At 41.1% G+C, this 18281-nt stretch overlaps 1 protein-coding gene across 6 annotated transcripts in view; it reads left to right on the top strand.

Moving 5' to 3' along the window:
- CHRNA9 (cholinergic receptor nicotinic alpha 9 subunit) overlaps positions 1-16568 on the top strand; it is a 39925-nt gene extending 23357 nt beyond the window's left edge. For 2 of the 6 annotated variants that reach the window (XM_042984659.1, XM_042984658.1), the window contains exons 3-7: positions 1815-2688; positions 2946-3091; positions 4020-4174; positions 11116-11648; positions 14740-15341. In XM_042984659.1, coding sequence (XP_042840593.1) covers positions 2625-2688; positions 2946-3091; positions 4020-4174; positions 11116-11648; positions 14740-15281 — 1440 coding nt within the window. In that variant the 5' untranslated portion in view covers positions 1815-2624 and the 3' untranslated portion in view covers positions 15282-15341. Of the gene's footprint in view, positions 1-1814; positions 2689-2945; positions 3092-4019; positions 4175-11115; positions 11649-14739; positions 15342-16168; positions 16404-16555 lie in introns of those variants that run through there. The other 4 variants (XR_006217039.1, XM_042984661.1, XM_007098884.2 and 1 more) reach the window with 4 other exon arrangements.
- The last annotated feature ends 1713 nt before the right edge of the window (positions 16569-18281 follow it).

Here is an 18281-nt window from a genome sequence, read left to right as displayed (position 1 = left end):
CACAGAGCCTGACTCGAGGCTGGATCTCACAAATTGTGAGATCACGACCTGAGCTGAAATCAAGAGTGAGATGCTTAGCCGACTGAGTCATCCAGGTGCCCTGTGCTTTCTAAAAATTCTTTGAATTGTGGGTCCCCTTTTTCTGGCCAGAGTATACTCTATTGGGTGATGATTTTGCATAAACTATGGTGAGATGCTGTTCAGAACTAGTACCACAAGCTGGGAGAAGGTATCTGTTGGCATGAAAACCATGAACTTCCAAACTTAAATATCTGAGTGCTTTGTTAACCTGGATAAATATGCCATTGGATATGGCTGACCCTAAGTTAATGAGGCACTCAGGAAATGGGGTATATTTGGAGGGTCCACATTTCTGGATGGCTAAGGTTTATTCAGATTATATTCGTTGTAAATCAGTCCAAAGAATATCTGCCTGCTTCTCAGCCTTAACCCTAAATAGTGAATTCAACAGATTTCTTTTTTTCATTTAGTGTCCTGAAAAGCATGGGACTGCCATATTACAGGTTTCTTTTTTATACAGTTCGGAGCTGAGTGATTGGATAAATATAGGCAGGTCCCTAGGAAAGCACCTAATAGTTGTTTTTAGAATGAATTTTTAAGCCTATTTTACATCTCTGTTGAAATTCTTCGTTCACGCATTGTTCTTTTAGAATTAATTGGGGTGGAGTTTGCTTTTGGTCATTAGCATCTTTGCCCTGAGAGGCAGAATTGCCCCCACCCCCAAAAGTACTGATTTAACTTGGATTGTGTTAACATTGGTAGGTTAGTATCAACTGTTAAGTATTTAAACAAATTGTAAGTGACCAAAATGAATGAACCGAGTTAATTAAGAACAGTAAGATCACCAGGGATGATCACCTTCCAGGCAGCAGTACCAGCACCAAGTGTTCACTCAGCACCTCTCACCAGGGGCTGTTCTGAGTGTCAGGAAGGATCAAAGAAACACAGGTAGAGAGTCTCTAAGCAGGAGACGTCATCACCCAGCTGCTGTCAATTGCCAGGTGGGTGAACAACAAAAGGAGGAGGGGTGTATTAGCGTGGGGAGCACCCTGGGTTGGGGCAGGCGGCCTGGCCAAGTGCTGCTAGAGGCAAACTACTCAACATCTCTAGACCTCAGTTTCCTCATGTGAAAACGAGGTGTTCAACTCAATTTCAAAAGGACCTTCAGCCTCTGAGACTCCAGAGCAGATGTTTGTTGAAGGAGGCCTGAGGGTTTACAGCAGGAACTGTCATTTGATGGGTGAGTCAGACTGGGGGCAGCAGGAAAATAATGTCTTCACAATCCACACAAGGGCACAGGCAATTAGGAAACACACTTAGCTGATGGCTTGAGTGTCTGTTCCACTCGGAGGATATATTCCTGAAGAGGGACAGGGTGACTCATCAGCCGGCTGTAACCTGATGAAATAGAGCTATCCAATTTCCTTGCTCTGATTCCAGGCAACCAAAGGATCTTAATTTGGTTTTCCAAGGCAGTTTCCCCAGGCAAGCAGAGGAGTAAGTTATGGCAATTGGAAATTGACATTCTTTCGTGGGAGCAAAATTAGATCACGTGTGAGAAATGACTGTGAAATTAAATAAAGTAACATTCAAATTCAAAGAAACAGCATTCTCAGTAATATCCTCATTAGTTATGAATCATTTTTGTGCTGATTTGATTGGCCTTTGAACCATGTTTCTTTTTTAGAGCTAGTAAACCCTGGGTGACTCGATAAATATAGACATTCTGGATCTGGAAAATGAGAGGCAAAAATTACTAACATTTACATGGTGCTTTACAATTTTTTTTTTAGGGTGATTTCACATAAAGATCCCAGTAGCGCTGGGAGCAAGAGAATATTATGTTCCTGGTCTCCAGCTCAGGAAAGCTTAGTACTAGAGAGCTAGGAAGGGTTCGAGCTTGCAGTCAAACCTAGATCTTGGGCTTCAAATCCTGATTGCAGCGTGGCTTCCGAAGGGAGTGAATGCTCTTCTCCCAGCCCCTCTCCCCATATTCACTGACATTACCACAGGAGACACGTGCCAGATCTTGAAGGGGTTGAAGCAGAAGGTAATCTGTTCTGGAGATCATGAAACTGATCTCTTTCCCTCTGCAAATGCCACGTGAAGCGCATTCGTAGGGCCTCTCCAGAGGCTGCCTCATGAGGGGAGGTTCTGCTTGGCTTCCCTTTGTCCTTAGACTCAGGCTGAATCTGCTTGCTGCATGTGGAGAAAGTGCCTGTTCTGCTTTGGCAGAGTCTCCGGAGTGTTGGGTTCCTACCTGTCTTCATCTGAAAGTTTGGTCTGGATATCCCCGCTGAAAGTGACTAGGGATCCCCAGCTGGGACAGCTCCCCTAGATCACCACTGCCGGATCTAGCCCACCCAGCCTCCTGCATCTCTGCTGCCAGAGCTGCCCGGCTCAGATTACCAGAGGGGAGGGAGGGTGGGTATGGATCTCAGGATCTGGGGCCCCAGGTGCACTGCAAGCCTGAGCTCTCCATCCGCCTTGGCGAAACTCTGCCTGTGGCAGAGTGAGATCTTTGTATCCAGACCCTTCCAATTCACGGAGGCAAGTGGAAGACTGCTCCTTGGCTGGGGAATTTCTAAAGGCTCAGGAAAAAGATGAACTGGCCCCATTCCTGCATCTCCTTTTGCTGGATTTACTTTGCTGTCTCCAGACTGAGAGGTAAGAGGCTGATGGGTGTGTAACCATCTCAGCTCATTTGGGGGCCACTTGTTTGGTGGGAGTGGGCCAGCAAACAGAACAAATGCTCTAACTGCCAGGAAGTGTTTGTGCCTCTCATTGACTCACCAGAAAAATATACCCAAAGCTTGTCCCTAGCTGATGCTGGGTCCTGCCCAGTTCTAGTCCTCAGTTTGTTGTTCTTTGCTTTGAAATATATACGACATTGAATATTGATCCAGGTCCCTCTTTTTGAGCAGCTGTAGAAACAGCAGATGGAAAATATGCTCAGAAATTGTTTAATGACCTTTTTGAAGATTATTCCAATGCTCTTCGTCCAGTAGAAGATACAGATAAAGTCCTGAATGTCACCCTGCAGATTACACTTTCTCAGATTAAGGACATGGTAAGTAATATAAAGTGGTGACTCTTTGAAATGGTGCTAAGGATGAAGCTAACAGTGCTTTCCACAGAGATGTCTTACCCAGAATTTGAGAGGGAGTGAGAACAGACAGCAACATGTGCAAGCTGGCGGAGGGAGGGAATACCAAGGAGAGGTGATCTCTACAAAAGTAATTTCACTAAATGTTACCTGATCCTGGCCATTAAGAGTAAGTCTTGATCATCTAGACAGAGATGGTGTCACATATTGTAGGATTCCCTTTCTATGAGGTGTCCAAAATAGGCAGAACCATAGAGACAAAAAGCAGAGTAGTGGTTGCTAGGGGCTGTTGAAGAACCGGAGACTTGTGAGTGATGGCCTGATGGTCATAGGGTTTCTTTTTTGGGCTGACAACAATTTTCTGGAATTAGATAGCAGTAATGGTTGTACAACATTGTAATCCACTGAATCATACATTTTAAGAGGGCTAAATGGTGAGTTTTATGTTACATGAATTTTATTCCTGTTTTTTTTTTTTTAAGAAAGGTAGTGTTTTAAGATGGCGTATCTTATTCAGTGCTTATATGCGTTTAATTACACAAAGTTATGAAACTTGAAAGACTTTCTTCTGTATATTATAGATATTTTCCGACTTTCTCATTCAAGTGAATCATCAGTTGATCAATTTTCAGAGAAATTTGGGCTGTTGATCCATGCAAAGATCTGATGGCTTCAACGTTTGTCCACTTTACATTCAGAACAGTAAATTAAGTAGAAAAAAATATGGCCTTGGCAGTCAGTCAAAGGGTTAGACTAGAAAAGCTCTCATTTATTTAATGAAAGTAGATTTGTGCCCTTGGAATTTCTGTTGCGAGGAACAAGTGTTCTAGAGATGGAAGGCATTTGGTTGAGGTGTCTACTGAGCAGAGTTCTATCATGGTTACTTGTGCAGGATGAAAGAAACCAGATTCTGACTGCCTATTTATGGATCCGCCAAATCTGGCATGATGCATATCTCACGTGGGATCGAGACCAGTATGATGGACTGGATTCCATCAGGATCCCCAGTGACCTGGTATGGAGGCCAGATATTGTCCTATATAACAAGTAAGTACAAGTCAGTCATTACTTGGGAATGAACTTGCTGATTTAACAGAATTGAAACATAATGAAAAAAGATATTTAAAACATGCATGAAGTACCAATTCATGTATCTAGACCCTGAAATCATGGTCATAGAATCTTAGGTAATATAATAATGGGTCATAAAAGCTTAGAGCTACGTTCCCCTTTTGGATGAGAGACGATTTTATAGGTTGTATTGGTTTCCTAGGGTGCCGTAACAAAGTACCACAAACTGGGTGGCTTAAACAGCAGAAATATATTAGCTCACAGTTCTGGAGGCTAGAAGTACAAGGTTGGTTCCTTCTGAGGCTATGAGGGAGAATATGTTCCATGCCTCTCCTCTAGCTTCTGGTGGTTGCTGGCAATCTTTGTTTTCCCTGGACTTGTAGAAGTATCACCTTGACCTCTGCCCTCCTCTTCACATGCCGTTCTTCAATGTGTTGTCTATGTCCATTTTTTCCCTTTTATAAAAACAAAAGTTGTGTTGGATTAGGGGTTGCCCTACTCCAGTATGACCTTGTCTTAATTAATTACATTTGCAATGGCCCTATTCCAAATTTACATTCTGAGGTGCTGGGGGCTAGGATTTCAGCATATTCATTTCTGAGGGATACAATTCAACCCATAATAGTTGTGCTCCCTTCTCCAAGATCATGTATCAGTAACAGTGATACTACTAAGATTAAATCAGAATGGGCCAGCTAGTAGCTGACCTGTGGATTTCGGACATTGCAGTGGAAGATAAACTAGATCATAAGATCATCAGTTGGCCTTTTCCTGATTTCAGAGCTAGGAACCTTGAGAAAACCAGTAGGTACGGTTTATGTTTCCCAGATTGTAAAGTGCACATAAATCACCTGAAGAGCTTGTGAAAATACAGATTTTGATTCAGTAGGTCTGAGATAGAATTTGATGTTCTGCATTTCTGTAAGCTTTAGATGTCAGTGCTGCTGGTTCATGGACCACACTTTGAGAAGGAACCACATTGCTCTATCACAGTTCATGTTCAGTAGCTCCACCTATTTCGAAGGAGCTTCTCTCTTTTTATTCTGGAACCCAAGTTCTGTGGGTTGGGAAAGGTTCCTCTTTGACTCAGAACAGGGTGAATGAGGGGCAGTTCGGGGGAGCTCTCCTGAAAACTCAGCCTTCTAGTGTGCATGAGTTTCCCTTCAGGAAGAAACATTGGTGAGTGGCAACCAACTCAGAGAACTCATCCAAGGGACATGACCTATTGAGTTGTAGTACCTATCTGCTGACCTTTCTCCATTCTGAGTGGCCAGGGGGATCTTCCATATTCTTTTCAAGCAAGACAACATCCATGTGTTAGTGCTCTATTAGTCCAGTTTCTTCTCTCTCTCTCTCTCTCTCTCTCTCTCTCACACACACACACACACACACACACACACAGAGAGAGAGAGAAGGCAAGAGAATGAGCCACATTGTCCATTAGTTCCTCTCACTCACAGGGCACAGGTAATCAGAGAATATAGTTTACATAGATCATTATCAGTATCCTATCAATTCTAACAGTTTTTCCTGGAAAGTAGAGTGCTAGTTCTTCTCCTCCCTCTGCTTTGACTGGCTAAAGGTGTGAGCAACTCTTACTGACGTGCTTCTTTGCAAGTTTGCATGGTAACCTAAGTTAGACCTACCCCTGTCCCCTGTTGTTACAGAAGCCAGTTGTGTGCTCATGAGCTCATACAAACCTACTGTGGCTTTCCTAAATTCTATCCCCATTCTCCCCTCCCCCTTTCTCCCCAGATCATTGGCCTTGAGGTGTTTGAGTTCTATTCCCTGTCCCTTTCAGGGAATCTTTTCACCACTTTGATTAATCAACTCTTTTCTATTCCTCTGGGTTGACTCTTCAGTCTTCTCTGCCTTCCTGTCCCAGATAGTTCTGTTTCAGATCCTTTATTCTGCTTTGCATTCTCCTTCTCAGTAATGTCAGAATTTTATTACTTAGAGGAAACTCTAAATGTAGTTATGGTTGGATGCCATTTGCATTCCTATACCCAGCTGAAATGAGACTAGAAGAGAGTTATAGGATCAGGCAAAGAAGGGACCTTGGTCATAGCCATTTTCCTGACCCTGGCCCTTCCAGCTGAATCCCTGGACCTGCAGACTCTTCTGATCCCAGATATAATATTCTTATTATTTCTGAGAAGGTAGTACACAACCTTGTAGACCACAAAATAGGCTTTCTGAGTGGTGGTGGGAGAGGAAAGAGGAGTATATGGTAGTGATCCAATCAGTTGTGATAAATATAGATTGGGCAGGAAGATGCTTAACATCTAGATTCACCACTGGTGCCTGAACCCACAGGGCTACACTTGTTAGGGTGTGTTCAGGATGGTTATTGGTCTGGAAGTTACTTCATATGAGGAGCAGTTGAATTTGTTGATACTTAGTTTGGAAGCAAGAAGTCCTTGGGAAGACTTGATAGCTATGTTAGTCAACCAAGGAGAAAATAAGGTAAAGAAAAGAGAGAATTGCTCTAAAATCCAAGAACTATTAAAAGTTAAAAGGAAGATAAACAGTTTAAAAAATAATCATAACGAATAACTTGAGCAATGAATGTTCCCAAAAGATAGTGAGCTCTTTAGCAATATAGTTATTCAAGCAGATACTGGCCAATATAATGGTTAGTGCAAAAGGCTACAAGGATTCCTGACATTACACTGGGTAAAGACTGGATTATAGAAATTCTGAATGTACATTTATTATGAGAGTTCTTCTTTTTTTTTTTAAAGTTCATGTATTTATTTTGAGAGAGAGAAAGAGAGAGAGAGGATATGCAAGAGAGAGCAGGGGAGGGGCAGAGAGAGAGGGATAGAGAGAATACCAAGCAGGCTCCTGGCTGACAGTGCAAAGCCTGACATGGGAGCCTGATGTCACCAACATTGAGATCATGACCTGAACCAAAATCAAGGCTCTGAAGCTTAACTGACTGAGCCACCCAGATGCCCCATGAGAGAGTTCTAATGGTTGGGTTTGGTTTTTTTTCAAGATTTTTTAATTTTTGTTTTTTTTTAAGTTTATTTGTTTATTTTGAGAGAGGGAAAGAAAGTGCATGCATGAGTGGGGGAGGAGCAGAGAGAGAAAGAGGCAGAGAGAGAATCCCAAGCAGGCTCCCGCTGACCATGTGATGCGGGGGCTAGAACTCATGAACCATGAGATCATCATCTGAGCTAAAATCGAGAGTCAGACACCCAACCAACTGAGCCACTCAGGTGCCTCCCAATTTTTTTTTAAGTAATCTCTATACCTAATGTCAGGCTCAAACTCACAACCCCGAGATCAAGCGTCGCATGCTCCACCAACTGAGATAGCCAGGTGACCCTAATGGTTGGGTTTCAGTGGGCCATGTTAACACTTGTTTTAGACCTAGTAAGGAATTGGGTACCTTATCATATATGGACAGACTTTGTCTAGAATTTAGCATTAGGGCTTGCTTAAGTCATCTAGGTGGTTGAGAAAATGGCAAACTTGTTAGATGAGTTTAGAAGTAAAGGAGGGGAAGAGGAACAGGTTTGAGGGAAAAAATGATGAGTTTGGTGTGGGATCTATTCAGTTTGGGGGGCCAAAGGAACATCCACATGGAGACAACCAATGAAGAGACTGAAAAGGCAATTCTTAAACCTGGAAAGAAGGTCAGGGATAGAGATACCAAAAGCCCTTTGAGCCCTTATAGAACTACTCAAGGAAGGAAAGAAAATGACTGTGGATAAAGCTGGTGAAACTCTTCACTGAAGACATTTAAAGAAGACATATAGAAGAAATGGCTAAAAGGGTGGAAAAAGATGTGAGAGCGAGTTGTGGCATAGAAACCACAGGGAATTAAGGATGTCTAGAAACTTACAGTGTGAAATGTTTGGGAAGAATTGAACAGGATAGGAATTTAGAATACGTCTTTATATTTGCCTGTTTGCGTCATGAATGACCTTTGAAAGAGGACACATTGGGAAGAAGCCAAACTGTAAGAATAAAAGCAAGATGGGGAAGTGACAGCAACATGTATCACTTCCAGTGTATAGAAAAAGAGGCGGGAAGTGAGAAGTGCCTGAGAGGAAGGAAAGCTGGTAGGAGAGACTATGGAATGTTATGCCCAGAATTTGTGATCCCCAAAGACCACTAGGTAGCCGAGTCTGATGCAAAAGCAAAAGAGCCTTTATTTGAGCTAGCTCGAGCTCAATCCCCTACCTGCACCGATGCAGCGGTGAGATACCGGGGAGAGAGAGTGAGTTTCAAAAGGACAAAGGTTTTATTGGGGCCTAGGGGCAGTTGGTGAGGTAATGGCCGTGGCCTCAGCCGATTGGCTGTGGAAGGGTCTGGGGAAGGGTCGGAGTCCTGTTAGGCAGGTGAGTGGGAGGTTACTCAAGGGGAGGAGGCGCGGTCAAGGTGAAGGACACAGAACAAGATGGAGTCGGCCGGCGTAGGCCCTCCCTTTCATGGAACAGCATTGGGAAAGGTTTAGATGATATAGAATAAGAAGAACCAAGAGAGGGGCACCTGAGTGGCTCAGACTACTGAGCATCCGACTTTGGCTCAGGTCATGATCTCACAGTCATGGATTCAAGCCCTGTGTCAGGCTCTGTGCTGACAGCCCACAGCCTGGGGCCTGCTTTGGATTCTGTGTCTCCCTCTCTCTCTGCCCCTCCTCCACTCTCTCTCTCTCTCTGTCTCTCAAAAATAAATAAACATTAAAAAAAAAAAAAAAAAAAAGGAGAACCAAGAGATGCAGAATCCTGAAGGAGACCTGGGAGGACAGGAATCACAGTATCGGAAAGGAAGTTAGCCTTGGAAAGAAAGCGGGGGCTTCTTTTTGTTTTGGAAATGTCCAAAGAGATTCTCTCTGATCCTGAGATTCTCTCCTCCAATACCAAGAAGGCAGGATGGGTGAGTGATATTCTCTGTTCACACATAGTTCTCACTTCTCATTTAGCTAACTATATACATTTCTCATTGTTACAGAGGATAGGTTCATGGATTTTCAAATGACTTCAGCTTGTTATCTTCACAAAGACCCATTCTAAAGATCCTCCTCTCTAAACCCTCATTAAAGGCCATCATTAAAATTTGAGCACCACAAGGTTAACTATAATGGTCTGATTTGGTCCACTTCAGACCATTACAATTAATGTTGTGGTGCCCAATTTTTAAGAAGTGGAAAAAAATACTTTAAAACATGCCAGTTCTTTGATCCAGCACATGTTCTTCTAGCAATTTAACCTAAGGAAAGAGTCAGTGGATAAATGCAAAGATTCAATTACAGGGACATTCACTACAGCATTGTTTATAAATGCAAATCATGGAAACTGACAATGTTGAGCATCAACAGATGGGTTAAATAAGTATGGCATCTCTATATAATGGAATATAAAGGAAAACTATCAGCCGTGAAAATAATGTTGCAGGAGAATATGAATGAATAACCACATTTTAAATTTTGTATCATCCTTTTTATGCTAAAATAATTTTTTTATTTCAGGATAATTTTGGATTTCCAGAAAAGTTGCAAAGATGGTGCAGAGTTCCTATATACCCCTCACCTAGCTTCCCCTGATGTTACATCTTATATAACAGTACATTTGTCAAAACTAATACAATGTTATTAAACTACAGACTTTATTGGATTTCACCAGTTTTTCCACAAATGGGCTTTTTATTCCAGAATCCAATCCAGGATGCCTTTCACATTACATTTAACCATAATATGTTTTGCAGGGAAAAAATTATAAGGGAGACTGGAAAATACGCATTAAATATGAGTAGAAACGTATCAGTTAAGGTTGTGAGCATTGAAAACTGACTTTGACTACTTTGTGAAAAAAGGGGTTTGTTGGAAGGGCATGGTGCAGCTCATTGAATTAAAGGGGGAAGAAAAGGGGCACCTGGTTGGCTCAGTCGGTGTCTGACTTTGGCTCAGGTCATGATCTCATGGTTTCTGAGTTCGAGTCACATGTCAAGCTCTGGGCTGGCAGCTTAGAGCCTGGACCCTGCTTGGGATTCTGTGTCTCCTTCTCTCTCTGCCCCTCCCCAACTTGTGCTCTGTCTCTGTCTCTGTCTCTCTCTCAAAAATGAATAAACATTTTTAAAAAATAAAGGGGGAAAAAATCAATGACCAGTTTTTAGAAAGGACACCCTGAGATTGCTCTAGAGTTTGAGGAAGCAAGGACTCCTGAGCTGGTTTGTTTTATTAGGAAGCACCACCAGGGCGACTGTTTTTGGTCTTTGGGTCCCTCTACATAAGATCTAAACTCCAGGGAGAGTGAATCAGTTGGATCTAGCCCTCGGCCAGAGGAGGCTGGGGCACCTTGATGAACATTTCATCTGCCTTCTAATGGTGGTAGAAAAAGTCACTCTCTAAAGGAAAATAGAAATTCTGTACCCAGGCATAAATGTTGATAAAGCAAAAAGAAGATATACCTAGAATAAATTATTATTTCTTAGGTTATGGGTAAATGAATTTTTGTCTGCGTTTTTCAAATGTTCTACGATAAACATGTACAACTCTTCCAATCGCAACAAAAGGCTATTTTAATATTCTTGTGTCCAAGGTCAATAAAATCAGGTAAGCAGGCCTCCCTGTTAGAATTCAGCCTCAACAGGGTTACTTTTTGTCTAGATGCTTGAATCATTATACCTGGACTAAGAAACTGGCTTTGGAAATGAAGAGGAAAGGACATAGAGCAGAGATGCTTTAAAGGAAGAATCCCGGAGAAGTTGGCCCTGAGTAGTTACAGGAGATGGAGGAGAGGGGCAAATTGGAATTGGTTCTGACCTTCAGCCAGGGTGACAGGGAGAATGGTGACCCATTGCCAGAGGCACTGAAGTGATGGCCACAGGGCCGTGAGCTATTTGGAGTGAGGGAGTTGATGAGTTCTCTTGACCAGCAGCTTTCATATTCCTCCTCTGGTCTCCAGGGCTGATGACGAATCTTCTGAGCCTGTGAACACCAACGTGGTTCTGCGGTATGATGGGCTAATCACCTGGGATGCACCAGCCATCACCAAAAGCTCCTGTGTAGTGGATGTCACCTATTTCCCCTTTGATAACCAGCAGTGCAATCTGACCTTTGGTTCCTGGACCTACAATGGCAACCAGGTGGACATATTCAATGCCCTAGACAGTGGAGACCTCTCTGACTTCATCGAAGATGTGGAGTGGGAGGTCCATGGCATGCCTGCTGTGAAGAATGTGATCTCCTATGGCTGCTGCTCTGAGCCTTACCCAGATGTGACATTCACTCTCCTTCTGAAGAGGAGGTCCTCATTCTATATTGTCAACCTCCTCATCCCATGCGTCCTCATATCTTTTCTGGCTCCCTTGAGTTTTTATCTCCCAGCAGCCTCTGGGGAAAAGGTCTCCTTGGGAGTGACCATCCTGTTGGCCATGACTGTATTTCAGCTCATGGTGGCAGAGATCATGCCAGCCTCAGAAAATGTACCTCTGATAGGTGAGTTCAAGTGTCTCACACTTTGAGACTAGCTTTGTAGTGACTGGGATTGTACCTGTTCCTTTATACTCATAACAGTTAGGTCAACCTCAGATTCAACACAGGCTGTCACATACTTCATTTAGTGTCTTCAGTTGGCATCTTTGAAAACAGATATGGCTGTTTTCCAAAACTAGTCTTATGGCCTCCGGGTTTACACAAAAGGGAAATGAGAGGTAATATAGTTTAGAGCAGTGCTTCTCAAAGCATGGTCCCTGGACCCACAGTGCAGCATCATTTTAAAATGCAAATTCTCAGGGCCCACCCAGACTACTGAATTAGAAACTCTGGGAGCAAATCCTGGCAATCTGTTTTAACAAGGCCTCTGGGTGATTTTGATGCACTTTCTGTTTCATTGACTTAGAAGTTAAGGCCATGATTTTGAAGTTAAAGAAATCTGCATTTGAACTCTGATCTCACCACTCATTTCTTAATGATCAATCTTAGGCAAGTTACTTCATCTTTTAGTTTCTGTTTCATCACCTGAAAATTTTGTGTAATCGCTACTCATTGTGTCATTGGTTAGGGTAGGAGCTGGCATATGGTAAGTATCCAGTAAGTAGTGACTATTATTATCTTTTCACATCACAAGGGATTTCTTCTTGGGAAAGACTGGAAACATGATAGAAATGGCTGACTATTTTTAAGCCCATCATCTTCCCTTAAGAGAATAATCTTTAGCCTTTATTGGGTATAGTAGATATGGGAGAGCTTGTTAAAATGTAGATTCCTACATCTAAAGAGTTGGATTTAGCAATCTTGGGCAAGAGTTGGGAATCTAAGGTGATTCTAGGATAGGCCACATTTTCAATACTCTGCTCTAATAAAATGTCCTTCTAAGGATAGACGTGGAAAGAGACTACCCATCCCTGCCTCCCCTTCTTTTCCTTACCTCATTTTGAGGCCCCTCCTAACACCTTTCCTACCTGCACCCTGCCACCAGGGTCCTACTCAGTTCCAACACATCTGTCTCAATGACTTGCTGTTGTAATAGATGCTTCCCAGAATCAGAGGCTAGACCTAATTTCTGGTTCTTTAAAGTAGACAATTAGGAGAAATTTCAGGACACCTAGAGACTTAGAGACCAATATGAAAGGGATGTTGTACTGCCCTTTTATCCTCTACTGAATCCAATATTACCCAATATTCAGACATTGCTATGTTGGTTTCCCTGTTTGGAGAGCAAAAAACATAGATGCATGTACACACGGACACACACACACACACACACACACACACATATACACACACACTCACCTTTTTGAGAAATAAACACAGAGAGTTCTCTCTGCCCCACCCCACACCACTAATAAAGAGGAAGAAGTGTATTGGCATTTCTATTACCTCTCCTGAGACAGAAATGATTGACAGTGATGACCTCTAATCACAACCTTATTTGAGGCGAGAACAATTGGCAGATCTCTCTTTCTTCTTTACAAGTGACATTCAACGGAAAGCTGACTAAAGCTTTAAAGAGAGAAGTCTTGGGATGTGTCTCAGAAATTTTGCAACATTACTTATTCTGTGTCTGTGATAATATTCCTTTCTAGGAAATAATTCCTTTTTAGGAAAGGTGCACACAGATCTTGAGCATGTTTATTAACTATTACAATGTGTCATTTGCAGCACCTATGAAATACATTTCTAATCTTATAGAAATGTGTTTAAGTTTTCTGAAGAAGTGTAGTATTGGATCTAAGCTTCTGGCCCATAGTCTTTAGCATATTAAGACAGGTCCCATTTATTCTGAGTTTACTTTGAGCTCTTAACAAATAATGAGTGGATGATGAAATTATCAAGTACATTGTTTTCATCTGTTAAGATTATCATCTGAGCTTTTTCCTTTACCCCATTAATATAGTGCATTAGGTTTTCTGATGTTGAGTTAAACCCTCCTTTATCATGGTGAATTATCATTTTAAGATACTATTAGATTTAGTTAGCTAATAATTTTTATAGGACTTTCTCAAATACATCTGTAAGTAAAATGACCTTAATATTTCCTTTCTTGTTATTTTTGGAATCAAGGCTAAATTGACTTCATAATAGGAGATAGGCAGTTTTCTCTTTTTCTATTTCTGGAACAACTTGACATGGTAAGACTTGTATAAGACATGCACTAACTTGTAAAAGTTTGGTAAAACTCATCTATAAAACCAACTCTGGAGCTTTCCTATTCCTTTTTTTTTATGCTAAATTTGATGTCTTATGTATTTCTAGAAATTTCATTTAGGTTTTCAAATATATTATTGTACAGCTATTTATAATATTATTTTATTGTATTCTAAATTTCTATCCTGTTACTTCTTTTATATTCTCTCTCTCTCTCTCTCTCTCTCTCTCTCTCTCTCCCCACCACCACCCTGCCTGTATTCTGTGAGTGGCTGTATCAAAGGTTTATCAATTTTATTCCTCTTTTCAAATAGCTTTTTCTTTGGTTTGCTTTATTTTTTTGTTGTTGTTGTTCTAAATTTTATAAATTTGTGCCTTCACCTTTATTAATTCCTTCCTTAACTTTCCTTTTTCATGAATATTTGCTTTATGCAATCACATGTTAAAGACAAACAGTGGCATAGTGCCTCCTTTCTTACCCAACAGTAAAGAGGTCTGAAGACAATTCTGGGAGCTGGCCAAGATCGTTGTTTGTTGAAAGTGGCATTTTTTCACATCATGATCTCAGCAAACATTTAGAAAACTAACTCAGTGCAAGAGACAGTCCTCAGAACTTTACACATATCATCTCCATTAAGCCTCACGTATGCCTGTATATCTAATTATTATGCTCATTTTACAGAGAAGGAAGCTGAGGCATAGCAAAATGGTATAGCTTGCTCTAGGCCACAAGTCTACTAAGTGATAGAGCTGTCATTTGAACCCAAAAAGTTTGATTTCAGAAGTTTATACTAGTAACCATTAGTGTATACAGCTTCCCTAGAAAAGGTGTTCGTTTCTTTTTTCTTTTTCTTTCTTCTCTTTTCTTTCTTTCTTTTTTTTTGGAGGGGGGCAAGCATGAGGACAATTTTAAGCTAACTCAGTTGTGGTTATTTTCCAGGCAAATACTACATAGCCACAATGGCTTTGATCACAGCCTCCACGGCGTTGACCATTATGGTGATGAATATCCACTTCTGTGGGGCCGAGGCCCGGCCAGTGCCACACTGGGCCAGGGTGGTCATCCTGAAATACATGTCCAGGGTCTTGTGTGTCTACGATGTGGGTGAGAGCTGCCTTAGTCCCCGCCACAACAGGGAGCGAACCCACCTCACAAAGGTTTATGGCAAACTTCCAGAGCCAAATCTGAACATGGACAGAAACAAAGACCTTCCCAGAAAGAAGGAAATAAACAAGCTCTTAAAGAATGATTTGGGATGCCAGGGTGAGAACCCACAGGATGCTGACAGTTACTGTGCACGGTACAAAGTGTTGACAAGGAATATCGAGTACATTGCCAAGTGCCTCAAAGACCACAAGGCCACCAATTCCAAGGGGAGTGAGTGGAAGAAAGTTGCAAAAGTCATAGACCGATTCTTCATGTGGGTTTTTTTCATTATGGTGTTTGTGATGACTGTTTTGATCATAGCAAGAGCAGATTAGTGGGCATTTGGTATATGGAAATAAAGCAATAAAATTCCCTGTGATCTACTCTAATATTTTCCCAAGTCAGATTTACATACACACATGCAAATATATATATATATATATATGTATATATATATATATATAATGTGTGTGTGTATGTATATATGTGTGTGTGTGTGTGTGTGTGTGTGTGTGTGTGTGTATATATACATAGTGTGTGTGTGTATATATATGTATATGTATATATATATATACACACACACACACACACACATACACACATATATATGTAAACATACATATAAAGTTTAGTGGTTATGTTGTGTTTACTTTTTATTTTTAATTTCTTTTTTTTAATGGTTATTTATTTTTGAGAGAGAGACAGAGACACAGAGAGACAGACTGCAAGTGGGGGAGGGTCAGAGAGAGGGAGACACAGAATCTGAAGCAGGCTCCAGGCTCTGAGCTGTCAGCACAGAGCCCAACACGGGTCTGGAACTCACCAGCCATGAGATCATGACCTGAGCCAAAGTTGGATGCTTACCTGACTGAGCTACCTCCTGCACCCCTTTTATTTTTAATTTCAAATCAATATTATATAATATATCTTTCAAGTTAAGTGATGCAGAAAAAAGAAAAGTTGTTAAGCAGGAGGTCCAAAATTTCAAGGGTAGGAAGATGAAGGAAATAAAAAAGGATTCCTTTTGCAGCCCACCAGGGTGGTAGGCGGCCTTTAGTAGTACAGATAACACAGAACCTTATATTACTCTTTAAAAATGAAAACAAAACGAAACAAGCTCATTCTCCCCTTAGTCCCTATTAAAACATGCTTTAAAAAAAAAGAAAGGAAAATAGTCATGTATTCTTCAGTGTAATTTAAGTCGCTATGTTACCTTTCTCAGGACTGGTGCATTTCAAGTCATTTCTCAAATGATGGAATAAAGATTTTTGTTCCATATATAAAGGCAGTCTAAGAATCAGCAGCTTCATGGGTAAGAGAACTTTCTTCATAATGACAATGTCATATATGGTGATACAGTGGTTATATTTTATATAAACCCTAAAGAAGAAGATACTCCTGCATTTAGTCTTTGACTTAAATAAGATGTTCAGCAAACTGGGCTCATTCATTTGCTCATTCAATTCACCAAATATTTATTGAGTTTCTCTTACGTATAATAAAGTTGCATGATTCACATTTGTATTGGGTGTCATAGCAAATCTTATGCACAGGTCTGATCCTTTTTTTTTTTTAATTTTTTTTAAACGTTTATTTATTTTTGAGACAGAGAGAGACAGAACATGAATGGGGGAGGGTCAGAGAGAGAGGAAGACACAGAATCCGAAGCAGGCTCCAGGCTCTGAGCGGTCAGCACGGAGCCCGACGTGGGGCTCGAACTCATGGACCGCGAGATCATGACTTGAGCCGAAGTCGGACGCTTAACGGACTGAACCACCCAGGCGCCCCAGGTCTGATATTTTTGATCTTCACAACAATTCTGTGAGCCAGCCAAGCAGGTATTTCTAGTCTTTTTTGTCAGAGAAGGAAACTATGTCAGAGGAAGGTGCATGGGAGTGACCCACCTCCTCAACATTCAACCAAGTGGTAAGTGGAGCTGCGATTCAGACCCTCATCACTGTGACTCTGAGTTTGGACCAGGTCTGCTCCAATCACACTGCTTTTGGTCATGATAGATCATGATTTAGGATACAAGAGACTGAGGGATCCTCATTCTGAATTCTGATTTTCTGCCCTGAAGTACTTCCTATGCTTTTCCACTTTTTTCCTACTTTCAATCAAATGTGTCATCAAATTCTCCCCAGACAAATACAATATAGTGTCTGAAGTGTATAGAAATATTGCCAAAATGCCATGGGAAAAATGATGCCGAATCTGTTTGAGGGAAAGCTTGGGAAAGACTTTGTGGGAGGTGTAACATTTGAGCTGGGCTTTGAAGGATGAGTAGGAGTTTGCTAGACTAAGAAAGAAGTAGGGTAGGGATTAGAAGGCATTAGGAAAAAGGAAAGAGGATGAGCAGAACTTAGAACAGAGGTCTTGGTTTATTCATGGAATGGATTATGAGGAATTAGAGAAATATAACTTGGAATCAAACCATTTTTTTCTTCTTTATTTTAATTATAGAACTAGTTTTATCAGTTAACAGTTGTATTTGACTAAAAATAACAGAAAACTCACTGTCCCTTGACTTAAGCAGACAAAAGTTATTCATTTGCACAAAGGTAAATCTAGAGTTACAAAGTCCAGGGACCTTTTCATCTTTCTACTGTGATATGGTAAGGCACAAATTTGTGGTAATTTGTTAGAGCAGTAATAGAAAGCTAATATAGTACCCAATGAACAACTCTGTGTATATAACTTTTTCCACGTTTTAGATTGCTTGTTTGGGATAGATTTGCCTATAGCCAGATTGAGATGTTTCCATTGGGACATGCTTAAAAATTTTGAACTTTATCCCCAGAACACTGGGGAGCCACAAAAGGATTTTCAGCAAGAGAATGAGAATGTCAGGTTTGTTTTTCAGAAACAAGACTGTGGGGGCAGTTAGAAGATTGTAGAGAAAGGATAGAAAAGGCAGAGAGATCTGTTAGCCTGTTTTTGACCAATTCAGGGAAGTGATAATGAGGCTTGACCCAAGATGGTGGAGATAAGTGAAAGTGTCATTCATGACCTAAGTATTTATGTACTAAATAGACAGGACATGGTGACGGGTTGGATGTAGGGTTAAAGAGAGAGTGGTATTGAGAATGATTCTGAGCTTCTACTCCAGACAACTGAGAGGAAGAGTAAAGGAGGATTGGGCTATGGAGGAGAGAATTCTGTTTAGGACATCTTGTATGGGAAATGCATATCAGACACCTGGTGGATATGTCCAATGAGTAGTGAACGTGTGTTTGGAAATTTGGAGACAAGCAAAAGCTTTTACACTCAAGCTAATTGTTACAATATTTACTAAGTTGTTTCAGTGGGTAAGATGCGGTGCTACAACCTGAGAG

The sequence above is a fragment of the Panthera tigris genome, chromosome B1 (genome assembly GCF_018350195.1).
Source record: "Panthera tigris isolate Pti1 chromosome B1, P.tigris_Pti1_mat1.1, whole genome shotgun sequence".
NCBI lineage: Eukaryota > Metazoa > Chordata > Mammalia > Carnivora > Felidae > Panthera > Panthera tigris.
The sequence above is the reverse complement of the archived record's forward strand: the minus strand, read 5'-3'. Positions and strand labels throughout refer to the sequence as shown.